Raw genomic sequence first — 26,853 nt, forward strand, 5'->3', positions numbered from 1 at the left:
ACAGGCCCTTCCAAATAATAACAGGAAAAAGAAGGAGTAAAATAAGACACCTTAATAATGGGCTCCCTCAAGGCTCTGTACTCGCACCGGTACTGTTTAATCTATATATCTCCGACATTCCACATACAACGTCAACAAAATTTGGGTATGCCGACGATTTAGCTCTTGCTATCGGCAGTAAAACTATAGAGGAAGCTAATGGCCTACTATCAGAAGACCTATCTGTACTGGGAAAATATTTCGCAAACTGGAGACTAATCCCAAATATGAATAAAACTGAACTGTCGTGCTTTCATCTCAATAATAAACAAGCACGCCTGGAGCCCCCAAGTATACTTCAATAACAACTTGCTACGTTATAACCCTTATCCAAAATATCTAGGAGTAACAATGGACCGAACACTCTCGTACAAAAGGCATCTAGAGAATACTGCAGCTAAAATAACTACTAGAAATAATATAATACACAAACTTTGCGGTACTCTTGGGGCGCAAACGCATCCACTCTTAAAACATCAGCTCTCAGCCTAGTTTACTCAGTTGCTGAATATTGCGCTCCAGTTTGGCTAAACAGCTGCCACGTAAAGATAATTGACACCAAACTTAATGAGACTATGAGAATAGTCAGCGGCTGTTTAACAAGCACACCTCTACCTTGGCTGCCCACTCTGAGTCATATTGCACCTCCCAGTATTCGAAGACAGGAAAGACTCGTTAAGGAATATCAGAAAATATTATCAAATCCCCACCTTCCAGTCCACAACGACTTGCCAGATGCCCGTCTGCGAAGACTGAAGTGTAGATCCCCCCACTACTATTAGCAGAACAACTTTTGGGAGAAAACTTCAGTATAAATGATAAATGGAGGGAGTACTGGAACTCTTTGAAACCAGATCAAGCAGCTTATGTCATCGACCCTACAGCAGCTCTACCAGGGATGGAGCTGCCCCGCCACGAGTGGAAGGTTCTCAACAGGGTAAGAACGTTTCATGGCATATGTTGTGATTCTTTTTATAAATGGGGACTGACCGGATCACCGACTTGTGACTGCGGAGAACCACGTCAAACTGTTCATCACATTGTAACTGAATGCCCTCTTACAGCATATGGAGGAGAAGCGAGTGATTTCTTTGAAGCCACAGACACCGTGTTGAACTGGATCAATAGCCTAGATTTTAAAATTTAAGTGTACTTTTTGTAATATGTTTTGTGTATAACTTTTTAAATATCTAGTTTTATTTTTACAATTTGTGACAATCTGTTTACATGTTATATTGTGTTTGAATATATACATTTGATGTTGGTAATTAAATCCATGTACGCCATACGCTAAATAAATAAATATAATGGAATTAGGGACAATTTGTCAAATAGCTAATTTTTTTTTCGAAATATCTAGTAAGCGATGAACTTTTCAAAAATCTGAAAGGCTTATATTTATGACCCCACAAAACTGCAATTCTTTCCCCATTTAACCGACTCTCTATCTTCAGTAGTTTCCGAGATACCCATAGAGATCATCGTAGGAAACTCACCTTGTATTATTACTCCAACTTAATCTTTTTATACAATGACTTCTTTTAATTGTTTCATCAATATTTCAGTTTACGTATCTATTGCATCTCAATAAAATACTAATTTATTTACATTACTTACTGCCTATTTTATTCACCAGCAATTGATTTTACTACATGAGTTGTTGCAAACATCTGTAGCTCTAAAATTTTAACAACTAGAGATAAGTAAATATCAGAAAAATACTGTTGTTAATGTTATTTCACTATGCAGGTTATATATTCTTGGCAATTTATTACCTATTTCCTATGACAGGAAATGTATACGTTTATGTTATACTAGCTTTTAATGTTTTGATATCTATTTAAGGTAACTAATCACAGACGCAGTTCGCTAGAATGCATAAATGTCTATCTTCTGATATAATTATAGATTAACATGACAGAACATAAAATGGGTTTGATTTTATTCTGAAATGATGATGGTAATGATTACTGTTCCTTGTTTATTGTGGTAGTGAAGATGTGTGTTTGTTTTGCTTCTGGTAATAAAATAAAATTGGAAACAAGTATGTAAGTGATATACTAGAAGAACATTTAATGAAATTTTCATATACGAGTAGTTATCATTAGTTATCATCACTTTCAGCTAATTCAATATTTTCCCTATAATTGGGCCCATTTTTCCCCTGACAATAATTAATTCTTCTGGTTGTTAAGATCCCACAGCTGTCACCAAATGTAGTAACCGTCTACTATCAATATAGTGATTCTCTGTTGAACCACCGTTGTCATCTTATTGTGATTTGAGGACTCGTACCACCACTTTTGTATTTTTACTGCTACCACTTGTGTTGGGAATTTTATTTATTTTTTATAATTAATCACTTTTACTGATCGGTCATTATTTTTTAATTTTAAATTATTAATACAAAATATCAAATTTATGGAACAAAAATTCAGAAATCTTATGTCTATGAAAGCATTTATTGGAATGTTCCCGGTCTCTGTTATGACCGTGTTTGTATCAGCATGCTCTCTCGGACAATTCACGGGCGTACATACTATTTCTTAATCACATTTTACGATGGGTATATTTTTTAGAATGTCTTTTCTGTCTAATAGATCATTGGACATTACTTTAGTTTTTGCTAAATTCATTTTGAGCCCTACTTTATACCTGGCTGTATTTAGTTCGTCAATAGTTCGTTGTAGTTCTTCAAGACTATTGGAAATTAGGACTATGTCATCAGCGAATCTTAGATGGTTGAGATATTCTCCATCTATTTTCAATCCTTTGTTGGTCCAGTCCAGTTGACGGAATGTTTCGTCTAGTGTTGCTGTAAACAGCTTCTCCCTTTATATATAGTTATATAGTTATATGATTAGTTATATTAAAGAACAAATATTATTAATAAGTGTTAACATTTTTATTTATTTCCCCTTAATATTTTTATGTCACTGGTATGTAAGTAAAAGTATATAAAAAAGAGAAAATGTTGTTTATTGAAAAGTATTATAATAAATCATAATATTAATTTATACGTAGAAATAGAAACATAATGAAGTTTTTGGTCAATTCTAGAATAAATTAACTTGTTTTCTGTATATTAATAGTTTTTTTCTCATTTTATTTAAGACTATTATTTTTCGGATACTTAAGAATCAATAAAACGTAATGTAGGTTATTCTAAATTAATGATAACCTATAAAAGACAAGATGGAATATACACCTTTAGGAAAAGTAATAATATACACATGGAATTAACATACGATTTAATAGCCTAAAATAAAGGAAAGTCAATAAAGATGGATCGTAAAATAAAGAGGGGAGAGTGGGTCATTAAAGACAAGAAAGATACAAAAATATGTCTGTAATAAATAGTTATCCTCTTTTCAGCACCAACCCACATCTTTATACTCAAATAAATTAAAAAGTAAAAATATGAAAACAACCGCTACTCATCAAATTTACAAATCCATATACTGGGTGCGTCGCAAAAGAGGCTCACCCATATAACTTTTTTATTTTTCCAGATAAAAACGCGAGATTTATTATGTTGGTATATGACATAAATTAGGATTGATTGACGTATTCAATTGTTTTCGGCCACTTCCTGTTTCACCGAAAATGACTACAACTTTTGATTTTTAAATGGCACCCTCGGTATTTTTTTACTTTATTCGATAGAAAATGACACTAATGAACAGAATGGCATATCATATGTTAACTTTTGACACTCTCGCTTAAAAAAATCGCATTTTAAATTTCAATCTAGAGCCATGGCTGTGTTTAAAACACTAATTTTTAATCAAGAAGCCTTGAAAAATAGATTTGATCGCCTAATGTTTTTCGTGTCTTGTTCTGGCCGGTTAAAATATGCCCAAGATCCTGTTACTGACATTAGGTGTACTTTTGCTTAGAACTAGCATTAATAATTAAAATTCACACATGCAATAAAGAATAAATAACTGCTTTAAAAAGAACACTTCAATTACCATGTCCAACTTTAGTACAAAATTATATTCAGGCTAGGATACATACTAAACAATTCGTATGGTAACTTTGAAACAGTACCAAAATTGGCCCCCAAAGATAAAATTTTGTCTAGAAGCAAATATATTTTTCTCCCAGTGTCATTTAAAAAAACGTTTTTTGTGTAAAATATGAGTGAAATAACGGTATTTTAAGATATACTAACTAGTTTTTCATAGAACTTTACAGTTCTGTTTGTAGCGTAGAAAGTTACAGAATTCATAAAATACACCTATTTGTAGTTGACTTTTTGAAATGTTCATAAACATGCTATGTTCAATGGAGAATGGTCAGATTGGGTTATTTAGTCATATTTTAGGTACCCTTTAATAGCATGTAGTAGAGATAACTTTATTTTTGAAAATGACGAACTTACACAATGTGAAAATATGAGGAATGTTGCAGTCACAAAGATACCCCAGTTTATGGTAATTTTTAAAAAAAGTTCTGCAAAATACATATTTTTATTTAATTATTTTTCTCAGAACTATCCAAACATATTTAATAATAACCTAGTATTGTGTAAAGAGATCAGGAAAAAACCCAAAAATGGCAATAATCTACAGGGTGTTCAATTTAAAAAAATGACCCGCACTTACTCGTACTTTTTTCAGACATCTTGGACAAGTGCACAAATATTCATGAAATACATCCTAGTACACTTGTTTAGATCTGTTGTACTTAATAAAAATTCTAATTCCCTAAGTTCTTTGTTACAGGTTTTATTGATACCCCGACGTACTGTTGGTTAATATATACAGAGAAGACCAGGCTACTAGTAACATAGCAAGTTGCCGGACGAATTTACGTTTACCCGTTTTGCGTTCGTACTCGAGATTCAGCCGGCTAGTCGGCTGGTCAGGCAGTACGCAGTTGCAGTTGTGCTTGGACGGGTCGGTCGTGACAGACTAGGAATACGACGCGAGGAGTGCCGAGTATTTATTATTTTCATTTTAAGTGTTTACCTTCACTGAAGGTAACATTTAAAATGAAAATACTTAAATATTTATTATTTGAGTGTGTTTACAAGCCAAAACTAAAAATAAATAAATTCTCTAAACCCAAAAAAAAAACTAAAATATTACTCTAAATAAGAAAAAAAATATAACAAGTGTTCAAAAGACCATCTTCTGTGCTAGACAGAAGCCTAGGCGGTCGTAAAATCCCCGTCTGACATTGGCTAACATATTAGGGCTAATAGTTTGGAAAGCCTCTCGTGTTTTTACTTGAAGCTCATCCAGATTATTAGCCCTATTATGACCATACACTTTGGATTTTATATAACCCCACAAAAATCAGTCATTGGGAGAAAGATCTGGTGATCTAGCGGGTCACAAAATAGTTCCATGTCCACTAATTAAACGGTTGGGAAAAGTATTGTTCAAATATTCTTGAACAATACGGGCATTGTGGGCAGGGCAACCACCTCAGCAATTTGATTAGTTGAAAACGTGGGATTTTGATCCGCGGTAGCACAAATGAACACTTGCTTTAACTCCTGTTCTTCATTAATCAACACATCAGGCTTTGTGTGTTTTTGTGGGAACACGCACCCATGTGTTTCAAAATTATTAATAACTCTTGATACAGTAGGTAATGATGGAATTGGCCTGTTTACAAAAGTTTGTGGAAAAATTGTTTGTATATTCCGATAAGACCTATTTTGGAAATACTATTTTACAATTTGAATTTTCTCACGAACTTCGTAAACATCCATTATTTTACTTAAAAAATAAATTTTACACGAGAACTGTCGCGAGAATCTATGTATTCGTTTTGGCTATTAAAACACGAATAAATACAAATTCTGAAACATTCTTATCACATATCGACCTATTTTTATTTTATCACATTTTTTCGCCTGCTTTTTATCCGGCGGACGGGTATACGCTAATTCGTCCGGTTCTGCTTATGTTACTACTACGGTGGTCCGGTCTGTATAATATATTATTTATATGGTTTATTTATATATAATATATTTAGATTTTCATAATTTTTTTAGGTTCTATTTAGAAAATTTGACGACATAATTATTAAACGGTGCCTCTGTTACGGTTAAAGTCCGATGTCCGGTTAATGTCGACATTAACAGGTTAATATTTGGGTTTGGTTAGGTTTTTGGTTGTTTTGTTGTGTGTTATTCTCGAGATTAACCAGGTAATGTCGATATTAACCGAATATCGGACCTTAACCGTAACACCTACATAGAAATACATCTTTAGTTCTAATGGACACTTGTGCTCCAACTTCCCCTACCTACTTATCGTTTAATGCTTTATTTAGGTAGTCGTAAATAATGCAATGAAGGTAATGAAGATATATAATGAACGGTGGCCGGCCGTAGCTCCAGCGTTAGTGTGTCGATCTGCGGAGCGGAAGGTACTGGGTTCGATCCCCAGCCAGTACGGTCGCTTTATTTATTTAAATAAAAATATTTATTTATCTAAATAGAGCGACCAACGAGCCGCCACCTCAAGGAAGGCAATGGCAAACCACCTTGAGTATATTTGCCTTGTACAGCCTCTCAAATATGCCGTTCGGATTCGGCAATAAACTGTAGGTCCCGTGTACTTGTGAAACACTGATGACACACATCACAAGTACATGCGAGAGGTAGCCGACGCTCTATATAGAGTATGGCACTGTAAGAAGAAGGGTTAGATGATAACGTAATTTATATTTTAATTATTGATGTATACAAACTACAGACAGATTAATAAAAATTAAATACTAGACAGAATACATGATAGAAGGATGATAGTGACGATAGTGACACTTGTTCTCTGGTGTTTTTTTTTACAAGAGACAAAAAATATAGTAAATACTAGAAGGACCTCTATATAAAAAAAATCGTCCGTGGAGTTGGAAAATATTACTACTAAAATTTATGTAGGGGTGGGGGTAGTTTTCACCCTTCCCGTACTTTTACTGTTTTTTTTGTTAAAGCGCTTAGCAAAACATAGTCACCCCAAATCTCATTTAAATCGGAATAGCTGTTCTTAAAATATCTTAAAAAATATGTTTATTTTTTTGAAGTTTGAAACACCCTGTATAGACTCAACAATTTCCTAGTTTTATATTATGTCGAGACAATTCCACTAAGAAACCAATTCAACTTTATCTTATTGTAATTAAAATATTACTTTAATTAGGTTTACCAACTACTTCGTTAGAAAATAACTAACTACACTTTCAGTACCTTAATTATATCTTTATGAAAAATAGCAGCAAACCTACGATTACAAATTATTAATATTGATACGGGCAAAATCCTAATACCTATAATTATTATGCGGACACATATTAAATATTATCTTTAGACCATCAAGATTAACCGTTAAATGTCACCTGGAATCATCACAAAGTCGACGGCATGAGATGAAGATGAGATGGCAAAATTATAAAACGTAGATAATATAACTGTAACTGGGATTAAAAAATAACTATAATAAATATCTGTAGGAAAAAAATGATATAAAACGTTATTTAACTAATCCTTAATTTGATTAATATTTTTATATAGGGTGTTTCAAAAAATGTGCCTTCTCTCGTAGGGAGATTCCTCATGTAAAACTAAGTGTAATAATAATTTTTCGCTTAAATTTTGAGAACCACTGGATCTTTTCTGGGTTTTCTTTCTTGTAAACTTAATCTACTACATACGTTGCCATATTATGAAGATATTATGCTTTTTTAACTAAAACTTTTTTCAAGTTTCCAATTTTTTTTTTCAAAAATTCCAAATTTTCAAATTTTGATTTGCGAAAGAAACCTCGTATATGTGTTTCTAGTGTCTAGATATACTACCCCTAAAAATATTTGCAATTATTTAAGACTCATCCTGTATAGACCGCCTAAAACAATATTTTGAAACTAAATTTCAAATCTATTAGATAGAAAGCAAAATCAAAATAATTTCTATTTCTATCAGTGTATAATTTCTAGTTTCTATTATTTTTTTGAAGACTAAACATAAAAAATTAACATCTGATAAATCGGTTAATGTGGCTCATTAGTAATTCACAAAACACATAAAACTACTATAAAAATAAAAGGACAGAATGCATAAATAATTACCTACTTATATCGAAGAAAGAAGCACACAGTCGTATTTTTAAAGGAGTATAAATCTAAAAACTTGAAAAATATACATTTAAACCTGGGGCAAATTAACATTTTAGGACTTAGAGTTTTTACTACTTTATTTTATAGAGATTTAATAGCTTCTCTAGTATTTCTTTCACACAAGGTTCACACGATTTAAACCTAGAGGAAGAATTTGACTGGACTAACTAAAGTTAATTACTAATAAATTATAAACACTACTTAAAGGATTGACGATTTGAACGTATGCTTAAAAACTAAGTTCAATATTATATATAATATTGAACTGATATATACTGATACTAGCGTGTACCAGCGATTTCGTTCGCGTCGAATTAATCATTTGTAATGGTGAGGATAAAGCAAAGCAAGAATTTCCATTAACATACAAACTGGATAAAATTTTCTCACATTTATGTCAGCATGAGAAAAAATAATATAGCGATATTATTATATAACTTGGTAATCTTTGATGGGTAGTTTCATCTCGTTGGAATTTGACTTTCGAAAAATCCGTTTGCCAAAAATAAGCTTTTTACGTCAAGCAGTTTAAGCAGAATCGCGGTTAAGAAATTACCCAACTTTTTGGAACATCCTGTATGATTTTTTTAAAAAATTTCAAATTAAGTAAATAAATTATGCTTGTCCAAGCATTTTCCCGAAAGACTAACCGTTCTTTAAATAACAAATATTGTAATATTTGAGGGGCGTTTTCACCCTCTTGGAATTTGAGATTCGAGAAACCACTCCTTATCGAACCTCTACACCCCACAGTCAATCCGTTTACCAAAAATCAGCTTTAAACGTCAAGCAGTTTAAGCAGAATCGTGATTACTCAATGGTCATATTTTATAAAACACCCTGTATAAATTTATAAAAAATCTTAAAATATGTAAAACAACAAAATAAAATATACGTGTTTAAGAGTTTTTCCGAAAAACTCACCGGTTTTTAAATAAAAATATTTTAATATTTGAGGAATAGTTTTACCCCCTTAGAATTCGAGTTTCGAAAAATCCCTTCTTATCGAACCTCTACACCCTAAAGTCAATCTGTTTTCCAAAAATCAGCTTTTTACGTCAAGCGCTTTAAGCAGGATCGTGATTAATCAATGACCGGATTTTTCGAAACACATGTATACATTTTTAAAAAATCTTGAAATATGTAAAAAAAAACAAAATAAAATATACGTGTTTAAGCGTTTTTTCGGAAACTTGATCGTTTTTTAAATGAAAAATATTGTAATATTTGAGGGGTAGTTTCACCCTCTTGGAACTGGAATTTTGAAAAATCCCTTCTTATCGAACCTCTACACCCTAGAATCAACCTGTATGCCAAAATTCAGCTTCTTACGTTGAGTAGTTTGAGCAGGATCGTGATTAATCAGTATGTCAGTCACTTAAGGATTTTATATATTAGTATAGATTGTATATACTGATATTCCAGTAACCAATGTCAGAATTGTCAGTATACACTTCGAAATGATTTTTAATGAATCTAATACAAAAAGCAAAATATAAATAGTCTTTATTTATTTAACTTACACAACATTGCGGTCAGATGTTTCACTGGCAGATATCTTTGATTTACTGAACGTGCCCCAAGTTAGAAAGTCACCCTGTAGAATGTAATTACATATATTTGATATAAATTAAACTTTTAGTTACGTAATCGAGGGCGCGATTTTTAAATTCATTGTTGCCAACCATGGACATATTCGGCGCCGGCGCCGTGGTGACCAACTGGAATTTAAATTTCGCGCCGGGGATTCAGGTGGTAGCTCTGCTGTAAAAAATGTCAAATTGCCGCATTTATTTATTTATTTCCTGACATTGTCATTAGTTTTGACACTTTAGTTTTGTATATTACGAGTTTTTGGTTTATATAAATAGTGTTATGATACTTTAAGCTTAAAAATATTTACTAGCAGACCTTCCAGTCGAACATTGTTCTTTTTAGCTTAATAGCCGTAAAAAACTTATCGCAACTTTATTAAAATATTTTGAACGGAAAAGCGGTAGTAACGGATATTTATGTCTCTTAAGTGCTGTTAAAAAGGTGAGTTTTGTTGAATAATAACTGTTTATATATTTATAATTAATTTATTTATGTTTCCTAAAATATTTTGATTAAAAGAAAATATGTAAAAGTGGGCAACGCTGTGCCGGTCAAGCTTAATCACGTGACTAAAAGTTTATTTGATATGAACTATAAATATATCTTTTAAAATGGTATCTGCGTAGTGCGTAGCAATGTGGGTAGGTATCAGCAAGATATTATATAAAATTGATTACAATCTTTTAGTTCTAATATAAAAATGCTTTTGAACGACCTTCCAAAAAAACACAAACTTGTTAATATATAATAATAAACAATAATTATAAAGAAATCGTGGAGCATACAACTGTGACAAATTATTGATGTTTTCAATTCAAGGATTTCTTGATAACAAGTTACCATCAATAACAAAACGTATTCATTGCCTCAAATACTTGAATAATTTTAGAGTAAATCGAAAACCCATATGATTTTAATTTATAATAACTAAAATCTGATGTAAAAATACGTGAGGTAAAACAATGGTTGAATCAAATTATCATATCTGAAATCTGAATAATTTCAGACATGCACGTAGTTATTTGTAAAGAGAGAGTGAATATATGGTGAAGATTATTTATTCTTTAGCAGAAGAAACTTTCGAAGCTGACACGAGTTTGGAAGAATTCTGATTGATTTACTGATATTTGATGACGGGAATGTTTCTTTAATAAATAATTTTACAGTTTTTTTTCCTTTTTATGTGAATGTTATACTGAACTGAAAAAAAAAACAATAATAGTTCGTATTTGTTGACATTTTATTTTAACAACAACTATCTACTGTAAACTGTCAAGTATTCTAATTGCTCTCGTTGAACAGACTCTATCTATTCTCTGGTTTTTATATCAGGTAAGATTTTGACAGACGATGACAGATGATGATTAACTTAACTATGGATGGGTTTAAATATAAATCCGTCATACGTCGTCTCTTGTTGTTTTTAATCAGTTTTATTGGTTTATTTCAAAAATTACAGATCATATTTCAATTTCATTGGTTTGACGGAACGATGAACGACAAACGGACGCCGATGCGTATGAACTCGCCTTTAGATTTTTGAGGCTTGTCAAAGTCTTGCCAAGTTATAGGTTATAATTTTGTGTCAACTTATGTCAAATACCCTGCGTTTTGGAAGATGATGAATTTTGATTCGTGTTATTACGTGTATTTTGTGTCTTTTGAAGTCAAGTAGCTGAAAAATTGAGGGAGAATTAACTGTAGACCCAGAGCAGAGTTTATAGTTAATACTCGGTACATGGTGCATCTCATATATGGTACAAGGATCGTACTAAACATATTCTAAAAACTGGAGTAGCTATAAAATATCGATATCACACGATAGGAAAATAATGGATTTTAGTACTGCAGAAAAATAATGTCAAAAGGTACTGGTTAAAAAAATTAAGATTAAAGTTAATTAATCAACCTTTAAGGTATAAAATTTGGTTAGGTTAGAAAGTGTTATTATTATATTATTAATAAAATAGTTTGTGTTATTTATGTTGTTTTATTAATATTACAAATTTGTATATAAGTTTCTTGAAGCTTGAAAGTAAGAAATAGTTCTTTTTTATATTTTTTTGGTATGTGGTGTTTTGTTCTTGTTTGTTTTGTATTAAACATACCGTTTTTTTTGAATAAAATAACTCGATTACATTTTTTCAGTTTTATAAAGTTTTTTTTTCATAATATTTTGAAGTAATCACTTGTCATTCAAATTTTAAATATATTAATTTCCTGCTATGTGTTCCAATTGTGCCAACTTATTTATTTTTAAAATAAAATAAACTACTTTGAAATTAAAATGACAGACACATCTTTCATTGTCAAGGATCTTGTCGTTGGACAGACTATATAAATGATCGCCGCTAACTTCCGGGCTATAGTAAGTTTAAGAATTGTATACACGACAACTTATAAGTTAGAATAGATAGTAAAAAAATCCGTGAATACATATACCTAGTTTAAATAATTTTAAATCTGTGCTAGGCGTTCTGAACTCGTTGTTAACCACGTATGTAAATAATAATACAAATATAGATAGTGAAACGGTAAGACAAGACAGAAGATCTAGACGGAGATTAAGTGGAACGAACGCGTGGAAAAACGTAACGTTTTCTTCTAAAAGAATGCACTTTTCTCGACGTTTTCTAACGAGAAAATCTATTTAATTACAAACCAATGGTTCTCAACAGCGTCTACAATAGTTTTCACTACTTAAATATTGTGTTTTTTTTTAAAGAAAAAAAACCAAAGGAACGAAAACATTTTGCTTCTTATGAATAATTTAATTCCTATACATAGATAATACATTTTGCATTATTCTACTTACTAGTATTATAGTCACATTAAGGTGGTTTCCCTCAAACAATACTGTGCATCGACTCTGCGCAGACTGTGTCAATTTGAACTAAACCGGTCATCTGATTTTTTCCATTCAAGTTGTATTTGAAATACTATTTTTAATTCACACATATAATAGAAGCAGACTGTGCTGCGCAGACGATGTGATTGCATCCAACATCGCGTAGGTAGTTGATGCACGGTCACAACATAGTCATTGCACATGAAGTAATTTATTTTTTCAAATTGGTTTGTTCAAATATCTTTGTTTAATTTATTTGATAAGAACCACTGACCAGAATGACCAAGGAAGGGGAATATTAACAATGTTATTGACTATTTGTTTTTTTAACTATTTTTAAGCATCTTTCCAAGATTCCTGTTCCTGTATAATTTACGAGTTTAAACAAAAGATATAATTAATTCTTTAAAATAATTACTAGGACATCGACATCAAATGAAAGTATATATGCATGTTTTCCTTTTATTTGTTCAATATCGGTACGATGATGAGTTCACCGAGAATTCTGTTACCTGGCCAACTTTCTATACCCAAGCAATTCCACCTAATGGATATTCGCCGAAAGTATTCATCATTATTTTACAATTCCCAAAAGCACAGGGTACTTAAGCTTTCTAAAGTAAAAAGACATTATACTGCATGACGTCAAATCAATATAATTTATAAATTTTTATTAGCTCCACTAGTAAATAGAGATATTATAGCCATTATTCGCATAAAAGTCTGCGTATCTACGGTAATGGTACCAGATTGGTACTGGTCAATTGCTAGCATGTGTCCGAAATAGGGGCAACAAGTGACACTCGGGTACTTAAAAACAAACAAAGACGACCAAATGGTACTCAATAAACTGTGCCTTTACAGTAGATAAGAGAGTACATATATCTATTTTCATAAATAAATATTAAATATGAATGTTGGAATTAGTGTATACCTACTAACATAATTTTTAAACCGCAAAATTCCTGTGAATAATTACTTGCCTAGGCAATTACTTAATCATTGTTATTTTAAAAGTCATATTGCTATAAATAGGTATTAGTATACAGGGTGTTCTAATTTTCATCTGAAGTTTCATTTAGAACCCCGCAATTAGTGGAATAAATTAGTAAAATTTCAATTACACTTTATACTTTTTAGTTTACGATCATTCACAATATTTAAAAAATTGGTCAAGTGCGAGTCGGACTCGCGCACGAAGTGTTCCGTACCATTCATTATCTATACCGGGTGTCCCACTAAGGATAGCTCTTGGCTGTATTTCGGAAAGTATTAGCCGTAGGGTTTACGGAAAAAAATATTTGTAACTAAAGGGGCTATGAGAAATTGCTGGAAATTATTTTTAAGTTTGTAGAACGACCGCTAGGGGGCGCAACTGCAACAAAAAAATATGGAAATGGAATTTTTACACAATTTTGCCTAGATAAGGTGTACTATAAATAATAGCTTCATAATCCTCAGTAAATTTTGAATATTATTTGTTAGAGCCATTTTCCCCTATCTACCAAAATAAAGTGGTGGGGGAAGGTTAGATCTGTTTTTATTTAAATATTACCCAAGTGGCAAATTTTATTTTATAAAGGCTGTATAAACAGCTATGTGATCATTTTTATAGGATACCTCAATTCATATAACGTGCTATAAGACCGTAATATGACAGCTTTACAACCAAAAAAGGCCCATTTTTATACAACCGTTTAGTAGTATAGAAGTTCTATAAAAAGGGTATACAACTCTTATGCAACTATTTTACACAGCGTTATATAACTATTATAAAACTAGTTTTATTGTGTATTACGTGATCACATCTAAGAAACAGAACAATAAAAACATTGGATCATTTAGCGAGGTAAAAAAGTATTTTATTTTTACCGAAGAATATTAGGAGCAAATTATATTTTAAGCGTGTCGTAAAATGAATCTAGAGGATGTGGATTGTTAAAAAGGAGACTTTACTCGACAATGAAAATGGCGGGTAGAGCCAGAAGGTACAACAAATATGTAATATAAAAAATCATTAATAGGGTTTGAAAAGTAGGGACAATTTTTGTTGCGCCGAAAATTTTACTGGTAGATTATAGGTATGTATTTGGCAAAAATTAAAGCGCTTTAATTTCGATTAAGGTTTACGTATAAATTTAAACAATAAAATAAAATAACATTTTCAAAAATTCTTGTTTTTAATTTAATTAAACAGTTTATTACTGTATGTGGGAATCTTATCACAAAATAGTTCTCAAAAATAACATTTTACAATTTATTTTGATGTTTTTAATTTTGCTTCATATAATGGCGGCCATAAGCCATACAAAAATTTTGCCTTAAACATGGCGAATTATAATACAACCATTTTATTATAAATGAATCCCTTAAATAAAATCTTTGTTGTAAAATAAAACGGTATTGGATAAATATCTATCATTACGCAGAATTTCCAGGCACTATAGAACTATTTTTGGCATATTGAGATTTGTGACAAATAGATGTTGCCCAATCTCATTTGATTAGTATTTAAACTAACAAACATGATCAGGTTTTCATGGATTCATGCACGCAATGCATTTCATGCATGCCCGACGAGTGAGCGGCAACCTAAGGGCTTGGAAAAACAACAATAAAACAATACAAACATTACTACAGTAAAACTTTTACATCAACGTGGCAACAATGCTTTGAAGAAGCCAGACAACCTGAGAGATTTTGGCTTTTGGGAACCCAGGGAATTCTCGGGATTATTTGTCGTAATTTCGATGAGTTTTTCTTACATGCTCTTTATAACTACCACTGCGTTTGTCAACTTTTTTTCCAACTTTGTCCAGAATTCATAATAGCTGTGATTGATTATACTCGTACGTAGATATTACTTTTGCAACAACAACAATAACAAAATAAATAACTAGGTATACCATTTAACTATGAGGTTATATTATTTAATTTATAATGAGGTTACATATTTATTTTTTAACCAGTTTTATAATGCAGGCTATATAACTAGTGTTGTATACAGCACCGTAGTTTAACGCAATAAAATATCTATCATACAACGTAATACAACTTTAATAAGACAAGTTTAAGTAACTATTATATGATCTTGTGACTACTAGTTATAGAATATTATAGAACTCTTACATGGTGGGTATAAGAGTCTAATAAAATAATATGTTTGTTATCATATAGCATTGTCTTATTAAGTGTTATATCATACTAAAAGAAATTATCGTTTAATGCGTTATAGGATACGTTGTAAAAACCACTAGACAATAGTTTAATATGACAACTTTTATAAAAAACAGAATGGTGGAAACCAAACGCTTAATAAAATCAAGCAGTACTTAAGACAACGCTATTCGACTGTTATAAAATAATTCAATCCTTTTAGAACTTCTTTTGCTACTTGGGTTAATAACTATGGACTGGATAATCGGAATCCAACAAGCGAGGGCTCGTTCAAAAGAGCGTTTCTTACTCTATATTGTACCTTTAAATGCCTTTATTATTTGAAATAGTTGATGTTGGCATTTTGAAAAAGCAATTAAAAGATAAAAAACGCTGATAAGACTATCAAAATGTTGATCTAATAACAATTTGACGTTTATACTATTACGTCAAAAGCAACTTTTTTCCAAAGCCTACCATCACTTCACTGAATCATCGTTTCTTGTTCACTGTTATTAATATCTTAATTATTAGATATTAATACCTCTGGTATTATGGTATTCTGGTATTTCGTCGATTTTAAAATAAACTGTTTCTATCATATTTTTTTGTTAGAATGGGCATAATTAAGAGGGCTACTGATACCGTGTTGTAAAAATAAGGTAATTAAGGGCTTATTTTTGGTATTTATTATAATTTTGCTAATATCTTCGGTTTAAAGAAGATATTAAGATGCGGTTTTCGCTGACTTTTTAAACTTTTACTACTCTTTACTATCAGATAAAATTACATATACTATTGCATTTAATTTTTTTGAAAAAACGCGCAATGTTTGTTAAATTGTAAGACAACGTCCCCTAGCGTCTACGTTCAAAAGCTTATTATTATTGTTTATATGGTACAATATAGAGTAAGAAAAGCTCTTTTAAAAGCTTGTTGGATTCCGATCATCCAGTCCAGAGTTATTTATATTTAAATAAAAACAGATCTAACCTTCCCCCACCACTTTATTTTGGTAGATAGGGGAAAATGGCTTTAACAAAAAATATTCAAAATTTACTGAAGATTATGAAGCTATTACATATAGTACACCTTATCTAGGCAAAATTGTGTAAAAACTCCATTTTCTTATTTTTTGGTACAGTTGTGCCCCCTAGCGGTTGTTCTACAAACTTTAAAATAATTTCCAGCAATTTCCCAGAGCCTCTTTAGTTTTCCGCAGCCCCTACGGCTAATACTTTCCGAGATACAGCCAAGAGCTATTCTTAGTGGGACACCCTGTAGAACATTAGACACAATATTATTATAAACTTTTTTCCGACTCAGCTGAAATTTTGAATGCGCGTATAAGTAATTTAAAAAAAAATGAAGAAACACATTACTAAAAATTGTATTAATCAATAATAAATATGTAAAAAGTAAAAATAAATATGTAAAAATATGTGAAAATTAAAAAAAAACGATTAAAAAAAAGTCGCCTTGACTAGGATTCGAACCTGCCTTACTACGGCTCCAACGTCATAGCAGCGTAAAGTCCTAACGCCTTTAACCACGCGGCCACCGAGGACTTGAAAGATTAAAATTCTTACTTAAAAGATAATGTTTAGTGAAAGTACTTTTTTATTTATAAACATTTATTTAATTCTGTTTTTAGTATTTGTTCTTATAGCGGCAACATAGATACATTATCTGTAAAAATTTCAATTGTCTATAGCTATAACGGTTCATAAGATAGACCTTTGTGACAGACAGACGGACGGACGGACGGACAGCGAAGTCTTAGTAATAGGGTTCCCGTTTTTACCCTTTGGGTACGGAACCCTAAAAACACAATTAAAATTAATAAAATATCCAGTCGTTGTATCAATAGAGAAAGCTTAATATTTAGCTTATAAAAAAATCAACTTAAAAACCAAACATCATAAAACCGATATAAGTATATTTTTAGAACAATTTCTCTTGGCGGAAGATAATCAAAGGCCAAAATGACATTTCACGCAAGTTTTAAAGGATAATTAGTGGAAAAGTTTGATAACTTTTTCTACTAACTGAAAATTCTTCTACTTTCTAGTAGAAAAAGTTTGATAACTTTTTCTACTAACTGAAAATGCCTACTACTAATTTTGACGTTCTGAATGTTGACATTGAAATAAAGGAACAAACATCTACGCTAATTGTAACCACAAATTTATTCCACTAATGAATTCCATTCTGAATGAAGCTTTAGAACTACTACGTATTTTTGGATCAAAATAAGTTCATTAAACACAATTTACCCCTATACAAAAGTGCTTCGTTCGCCCGCTAGGGGGCATCAAACTTTAAAAAAATAAACACATTTTTTCAGATATTTCAAGTTTCAAGTTTTTCGTTATTCCGATTGGAATGAGATTTTGGGTGTCTATGTTTTGCTAAGTGCTCTAACATTTGACTTTCGCAAAAATCAAGAAAAAGTACAGGAAGGATGAATACCAATCCCACCCCTACATAAATTTTAGTATAAAGGTGATCTCAGAAATATTTACAGAAAAAAAACAATAATCAATAATGGTGGGAACATTTAAAAATATTGGCTAAACTCACCTTTGTTGTTTTTCTGTCTTCTTTGCCAAAAATACAGCACCGCAGCTACCAGCAGTAACGTTAGGAAAAACGTCACAATGACAGCCGTGGCGATCGAACCACCGCCATAGCAAGATGGCGTGGTAGTTGAAGGGGTTTCTTGTCCATAAACCACGTTCAAAACGGCAACAATGTAGATGAATAGAGCTGAGCTGGAAAACAAATTGTTCTCCATTGTTTTTTATCCTTGGATTCGAATTAGTCTCAAATTTCGTTCGTTTATTGATCGTTTTATTATTTTTCGATCGTTATCTGATGTCTATGACATGTTGCAAGCTTTTCCTGAAATAAATAAGAACCGATTATAAGGATAAAAGTTTAAATTGATAAGATTTTTAATTTTTATTTACTAAAAATAGTCTTATAACATTGATGATGTACAAATATAATGAAAATTAGTATTATTGATTCTGCCATTAATGCAGTACGAGTTTTAATAGCTATATTACTTACAGCGTTGAAGCTTCCATTGATGCGGGTGTCACTGAGATCTCCTATACAGGGTGCTACAAATTCGAGGTACGAGCATTGGTATTTCGGTAATCGTAATAGATACGAACATGATTAAATTGGGGCAAAGTTGCGCTTTGGGATGTTCACCAAGATGCCATCAAAAAAGTTTTAAAAATTTCAAAGATTGCTGTTTTTTGGAAAAACGGTTTTTTTGAAAATTAATTTTATTTTTTCCTGTCGTTACTTTTAAGAAGATCAAAAAACTAATTGCACATTCTCACAGCCACTTTGTATGGGCTATCTGACAGTATTTTTAGATTTTCAAATTAGCTGATAATATACGGACTTGCATTTTTTATTTAAGATTTTGAAAGAACTCGGTCTCCTGAGTACAGTGATATACCACACTATTTTTTTTTTGTTTCGGATATTTGAACACAATTTATCTTAACTAATTTCAAGTCCGGCTCTGTTTTTTTAAATATTTAATCTATTCATCGTTACAATATTGATAAGCTTTCAAATTTAATAATGACGTGGGGTAAAACATTGAATATGGAAAATCAAATGCAATAAAATAATAAAAAATAATGTACAAATGAATACATTTCTTCAAGTCATTATTTGTAAAAGTGAAATCAATACATCTCAACATTTACAATAAAGAGTACAAAATGCTTTCGGAAGTATAAGAAGAAAGTTCAAAGAGCTATAAATAAAAAAATTAATTTGTGCAAAAGGGAGGGTGGTAACCCTTTCGAACATGTAGATCATTAGAAACTAGTTTGTAGAAGTTGATTTATTTATAATAACTACGATGAATATTACGCATATTATTAGATCACACACCGAGATTTCAAATTCACAATAAAAAAAGTAAAAAATAATATCTTTAAATTGCTGACCTGGATATAATTTATTTGAATCTTCCAATTGGCTCGATTTTACTTATTCAATGTTAATTAGCGCTGATCAATATTATTGCGATGAATATAATCAGATTAAATAATTTAAAAAAACAGAGTCGGACTTGAAATTATTTTAAATAATAATTAAATAGTTTTTTTTGTTAAGGTACCCAAAACAACAAAACGTATAAAGTGTGGCATATCATTGTATTCAGAAGACCGAGTTTTTTCAAAACCGGAAATAAAAAATGCAGGTCCGCATTTAAAAAAATTAAGTTGGCCTTTGTATCTCACAAATTATCAGCTAATTTGAAAATCTAAAAATGATATCAGATAGCCCTTAAAAAGTGGCTATGAGAATGTGCAATTAGTTTTTTGATTTTCTTAAAAGTAACGACAGGAAAAAATAAAATTAATTTTCAAAAAAAAACGTTTTTACCAAAACACTCAGCAATCCTTGACATTTTTAAAACTTTTTTGACGGCATCTTGGTGAACATCCCAAAGCGCAACTTTGTCCCAATTTAACCATGTTCGTATCTATTACGGTTACCGAGATACCAATACTGGTACCTCGAATTTGTAGCACCCTGTATAATAATGTAATAAATAACAACTTCTTACTTTATCCTGTAGATATATTATATTAAATAAACAGAAAAATTAAACTTGCTATGCCACTGTGTAGACAATTAGTGGGGCTACCCGTCCGTGAAATTTGTTTGAAAATCCATTTAGCGGATGAAAATATATAATGATAATGTCACAAAATGTAGCACCAATTGTAATGACCCGTTTCATAGTTATATCACAGATTATACAGATTATAAACTTTGTTTTTCATTATTGTTTTTCGTGGTTCCAATTTTCGGAATCGGGCACTAGTTAGGTTACTAGTTTGCGCACATAGCACGCCCACTTATGGCCTCTAAAATAGTGCACAGCGCCTGACCGGCACAGTTATTAGAGAGATATCGGAAAACGGAGTAGCGTCATGCAGTATTTACGCGTACCTTATCATGGTTACGATATGCGCGAGTCAATTTTTAACGCAACACCCGCTAATAACGTTACCGCCTGACGTAATTTGCGGATCAATTACACCTTACACCAAGCGCTATTTCTAAATAACGTTTAAAAATTGCTTAAATGGGCATGTGCGGGTATTTGACAACCGGGGCCGGCCGGCGAGATCTTTTATTTTAGGTTATGTTTGAATTGTTTTTAATTATTACTTTAGTTTTTTTTTATTAGGTAATTTGATATTTAAGTAGCTGGGATTAGTTTTAATTAAATAAATATGGCCCAAAATATGGATTCCACCTCTTTCAATATTAAAGAACCTACAAAGAGGCTTAGGTTTACAGCAGATGACGCCTTAGCCCTTCTAAGAGAATTTATTGCTTGTTGCCCTAAACCCACTGGCAGACGTTGAACAATAAAGCACTGGAAATAAGCACTTTAGCCCTTTAGTTTTAAAATACCTAGGAAAGAAAACAATTTTAAAGTTTTAAATTCAAAGTTAGGTTAAGTTTAAATAGCGGACGCGACGCGAACAGAATTCTTTCCGATCCGATAACTATAAATGAAGAGAGTTAATACCAACTCACGTAAAGGAAATAACACCTGGCCTTATTAACGTCCATGCACGCTATTCAGTTTAGCGATATCTCTCTATTACGCTGTTTATTGTTATTTTACGCGAGTTTATTTTTGCGCACAGGAAATTTTACTCGTTTGCACATCGTCATAAAAACAATTTTCGTACCACGAATTAGGGACAAGATTTTTATCTGTATACTTATAGGATACCTAATCTGTGGTTATATCTGTCAGTGTATTAATTTACAAATTGTTATTAATTTTTATTATGTTATTTTCTGTCCTGTTTTTAATACACTATTTCTATTACTTTTTATTTAATTTAAAAGACGGTAACATTTTCATTAACTCCTTTTTTAAAAGGGTTAGCGATACTAAACACAAATTTCTCTAATTAAAAATATTTAATTACACTGCATTCTATTTTTATAACAATGTCAATAAAAAAACATAATAAAAACCGACATAAGTATATTTTTATAGATATACCTAGAAAAATGACTACTCGTTTTAAGCAAATTAAAAAACACACTTGAAAGCTATCTGTTAACAAGTGTTTTCTTTTTTTTATACCAATACCACTGATCAAATATTAATCTTAGTATTAAAATAAGTATTACAACACATCGATAACTAGTCTCGATATATGTAATAAAATTTCAATAAAACAATATCATAGTTTGTCAGATTGTTATTAATAATTACTGAATTATAAAGCACTTAAACTATGTAACTGAACGATCATTTAGTTATTATTACTATGTAATTTTACAATAAATTATCTGCAACAAAATAAGTTTAATTATACCTCAAGTTGAATGTTTGGGACATTTATATCTTAATATCAATAAATAATACTATAGTGGGTCAAAGAATTTGATTCGTTTATAGAATTTACACGACATATGGCATAAATAACATTATCATGAAGAAATATTTTAAAACCTTGCCTTGATTCTAAAATTGTTTTCAAAGTCGAAATTATTGATCAAGATTTAGATTTGATCAATAGAAACAATGGATTCATGCAGTTCGACGAAAGGATTTTTTCGTAATAACCAATTTACAAATTTTTCTGTAGGTAGGTACTATCATCCATTTTTACTCACTAGCATTGCTAGACTTATTGCTTTTTTTTGCATTTTCCAGCATTTATGGATTCACACACACCATGGTATATTGGAACTTTTTAAAACATTTGTGGCACTTTTAGTAGACCTATCCCACTTCTGATGTCTGAATGGAGTTCGTATTTTCCAAATAAAACAGTATATTTCTTTTATAACTTCTTTATTCCATCGTAAGGCTCAGGATTACATAAGAGCCACCCGACATTCTCAAGCGCCTATTCTTAACTAACTATAACAAGCGTAGTGTTTCTTCGAACCTATCATTCTCATTACATAATATCTAGGGTCATTCTCTGAATTATAAAGAGTTAAATATCACAATATGACGGAATGACAATCGATGATAATTTTGGCGAAATTTTACTTCCTTCATATTTTTATTCAAACCACTAAATATAAAACCTAACTTTAATTGGTATCACTAAAAGTTATCAGTAGAATAATGACACTGACAGTTGTTTTCTGTAATTTAAATTAAAAAGTAGATTGTATTCTCTGTCATTTTTGCAGGTTATCTTGTTCGTTGGACAAATTCTATAGATCTAGTAGGGGGAAAAGCAGCCTTAAGAGCGATCAACTCAATAACCGTCCCCGTCGATTCTAAATTGGTTAAAGAGTATCTAGGGGAACTGAACAAATTAGTCAGAGAAAATAAATTCCTCCTACTCTGGGTGACAGCCCATCAAGGGATCGAAGATAGTCGAAAAGCTCTGAAGTCTCTTTAGCAAGCGTATCCAAGTGTTCATTCATCTACGATTTGCGCCATAACCCATATATCTCTTCTATGTGAAAGTGAGACAGCGAAAGAATGTCATTCCTAACAGAACACGGTTACACCGGACCAATTAAACGCGATTTTTCATCGACTTGTTATAGTGGCCGGCCATATTCGTTCGATTCAAGGTCCTTTTCCACATTATAAAATTCTTCCAAAGCATAGATACTACATGCATATAGTACCACGAGTTAGAGATGAGCATCTTATCGATATTCAGAAAATATCGATGAGATATTATATCCTAAATATCCATATCGGTTTTAAAATATCGATATCAGAAGATGGTTACGCAAGGCGTTTTCTTCCCCTAGGAGATGCAAGACCTTGTCGTTGGTGGGGAAGCTCCTGGTCAGGTGCTGGGGGGAATCCCCTCTAGCACTTGGCTTGGTCTAAGAAGCATCTCACTCATCGTCTTGTCCCTGACTGTAGTGTCGTGGCCAGGGAATTGCACCAAGACATATAACGATACCGGGCGGGGCTACGGACAGCCTCAACCTTGGGGCACCGGTGGGCACCCCATTGTATTTTACCCCTTACTTCTACATGCGGGGCTCTGTAGAAGTGGACCGACTGTCCCTAGCGACTCATAGGAACACTATGAGATCTGATAATAATAGTAATAAAACCATCACCGGTGAAGCTGTGGGGAAACCCCCTAGCGACACTGGGAACAGTAACAATGAAAGTTCCAAGGGGCCAAACCCAAAGAGAACTACAGGAGAGGTGGCTGACCTTGCGTGAGACCATCCTCCGCAAGTGGCATACAAGCTACCACCTCCTCCAAGGGTCGGGAGCCTACCTCCTATCCTAAACCCAACAGGCGACACAAGCTACCGTTTCGTCTACCCGGCCTGGGTCGTAGCTCCTCGACTGTGAGGGACACGGGTCTCCGTAGGAAGTCCTGGGACTGTATGATGAGTTATAACTCAAGAAAGGGGGACACAATAGATCTCTAAGGTCGCAGAGATTCACCCCCCTCCCACTTATTCTAATTCTAATTCTAAAAAAAGGCGTTTTCTTTCGTGAGCTTTTCTGTGACGGAAAAGCCCGATAGATGATGTTATTTCTCTTCCGCACTTCGGACATTCAAAAAACGTATCCTCGAAAATGTATGGTCAAGAAAAATTGAACCAATAATCCTACACGCTTTTCTTCATTTGAAAAATTCATATTTACAATTTTTGTTTATTTTAATTTACAAAGTTTGGATGTGACAGTCATAGACTAATGTCACGTACTAGAGATAGATTGGATACACATATAAAACAAATGGGTCCGTCATTTAGAGCCACCTGGTGATCCGCAAGAAACTAATGGAGAGTTTTGGCATAACACAATTTTGGCGTTCCGTTACTTATTAACGCTAATTAAAATAGTAACGTTATTCAAGCGCAAAATTATTCCTTGTAATAAAATAATAAATATAGACTTTTTTACCGCCATTTTATATTTTATTAGATCATTAGAAGTGTAACATAATTAAAGCAAAATTAAAATTATGAATACATACATTTTAGACACCAACAATAGATCACATAGCACCTATTTTTTTTATTTAACAACTAAATTACGCTATAGTAAAAATATTATAGACTACTAATTAACTGTTACTAAAAATACTAGATATTACCCTTATATTACCAACTATGTACTTACTTATTTATGATTAAACTATTTTTTTATTTGGTTTATAAATTATTTCTAAAATGTCAAAATGACTTTAATAAAAAAGTTTAGTATCTAACACGAAAATGATGATCGACTCTAAGTATCAGAATGCACAAACTAATAAAAACACAAACTATAAACACAAATCACTGAACTTTCCGACAAATCAGGAATATCTGGGAATATCTGAATTAATAATTATTTAAATAATGATTTAAAAATAACTTGACGGATCACCAACATTTTGTCAACTAGACAAAAACTAGACCATAGACAGTAGTTAACATAGAAACTGTCATGTCATCTTCATAATATAAACAACACAATCTTATTAAGGATGTGATTATCTACAACTTTTATTTGAAAATATTTTGTCTAAAATAGATTATAATGGAATTAGGGGCAATTCTTAAAATAGCCCCTAATAATTTGTTTTTTTTTCAATATCTAGTTAGCCATGAACTTTTTCAAAAATCTGAAAGGCGCATATTTATGGCCCCACAAAACTGCAATACTTTCCCCATTTAACCGACTCTCTATCTTCAGTAGTTTCCGTGATACCCATAGAGAACATCGTAGAAAACTCATCCTGTGTAAAATAGTGGGTGATAGAAGAAAACCGGAGCTATAATTGGATTCAGAACGTCATTTTACATAATAATCAGCTGAAATAGTGGAGAGCTCAAGTAACATTTTTTTTGCAGTTCAGTATTATTTTTATACCTAATACCGACATTTTGAAATATCCCTATCGATATTTTTGAACATCCCTATCGCCAGTGCAAAAGCAACATAACACACTCGTACGCAGACACGACTTATCTAGTTATTCTAAACGGCAAACATTTGCATTTAAAATTTATATCGGGCCGCATATCTGCGTACGTAATAATTTAATATTTACTTGCAAAAAGCTATTAGCCTTAAGGTCGATTCTGGTTCGAATAGTATCGTAAACAAACGCAATTTTCAACACTGGTAAATAGTCGGCGATTCAGCTCTAATTGTTACCGGTTATCTAGTTAGTTTATGCATATTTTTTTAAACAGGCTACTACTGCGTTTTGAGGAAAGAACCTTTCAGCTGATATTGGTTGTCATGAATGTTCGCGCGTTGATGTCTCCACTGTCTTCAAGTTAAACGGAAGTAAGTATTAATCATAATCTGATATTCAACATTTTACGCGCTGGGCTAGCTATTAGTTTCGTTCTTTTATATTTAAATATTAATTGTATGCAAAATATACATACGGGGGCCATTGAAATGGTGCAAAAATTTCGGGAAAAATTAAAATTCATTTCATATTCTTTAATTGTTTCTTAATAGGATGTGACATGTGGCTGTTTTGATGTATTATGTGTAAATGTTGACAATCACTAGAATATATTAACTATTATGCATTGGATCAGTGAAATTTGACGACTTTTACTTGTAATTTCTAATATTTAGTAGTGAAAGTAACATTTACTAAAAGTAGTCATTAAGTAGTCATTAAAAATCATTCACTCATACACTAAGAGGCATTGGTGGAAGTTGAAACAAAGAAAACTTTTAAGAACACGGAATCCATGTTTAAGATGACCCACTCATCTTAAAATGAAAAACGATAACACAAAACAGAAACACCAAAATTAAAATATATTATACGTATCTATATACCTGGTGTTGCATCGTAGAGCGGGAGCGGGACATAGGAAATCACATGTAAATTTTAATGGGGTCAATTATTGGCTTCCCTAATTATTTTAGAGAATAATTCTATTTAAGTTTATTGAAGAGCACTAAAACCCACATTCAAAAGAATAACTTTAGATATTTTTGATTAGCCCGTTTACGAGTTATCGCCGATTTCTTTTTAAATATTTCTCCTTTCTTATGGCCCTGTATTTACTTTGAGCACCAGTCAAGGTAAAAGATA

The 26,853-nt window shown here is 31.9% G+C and overlaps 1 protein-coding gene across 1 annotated transcript in view; it reads right to left on the bottom strand.

The window, feature by feature from the left end:
• LOC115889985 overlaps positions 1–26,853 on the bottom strand; it is a 103,029-nt gene that overhangs the window by 57,942 nt on the left and 18,234 nt on the right. The window contains exon 2 of the mRNA XM_030910087.1: positions 18,359–18,679. Coding sequence (XP_030765947.1) covers positions 18,359–18,572 — 214 coding nt within the window. The 5' untranslated portion in view covers positions 18,573–18,679. The remainder of the gene's footprint in view (positions 1–18,358; positions 18,680–26,853) is intronic.

The sequence above is a fragment of the Sitophilus oryzae genome, unplaced genomic scaffold (assembly GCF_002938485.1).
Source record: "Sitophilus oryzae breed Bouriz unplaced genomic scaffold, Soryzae_2.0 scaffold_857_pilon_pilon, whole genome shotgun sequence".
Classification (NCBI taxonomy): domain Eukaryota; kingdom Metazoa; phylum Arthropoda; class Insecta; order Coleoptera; family Curculionidae; genus Sitophilus; species Sitophilus oryzae.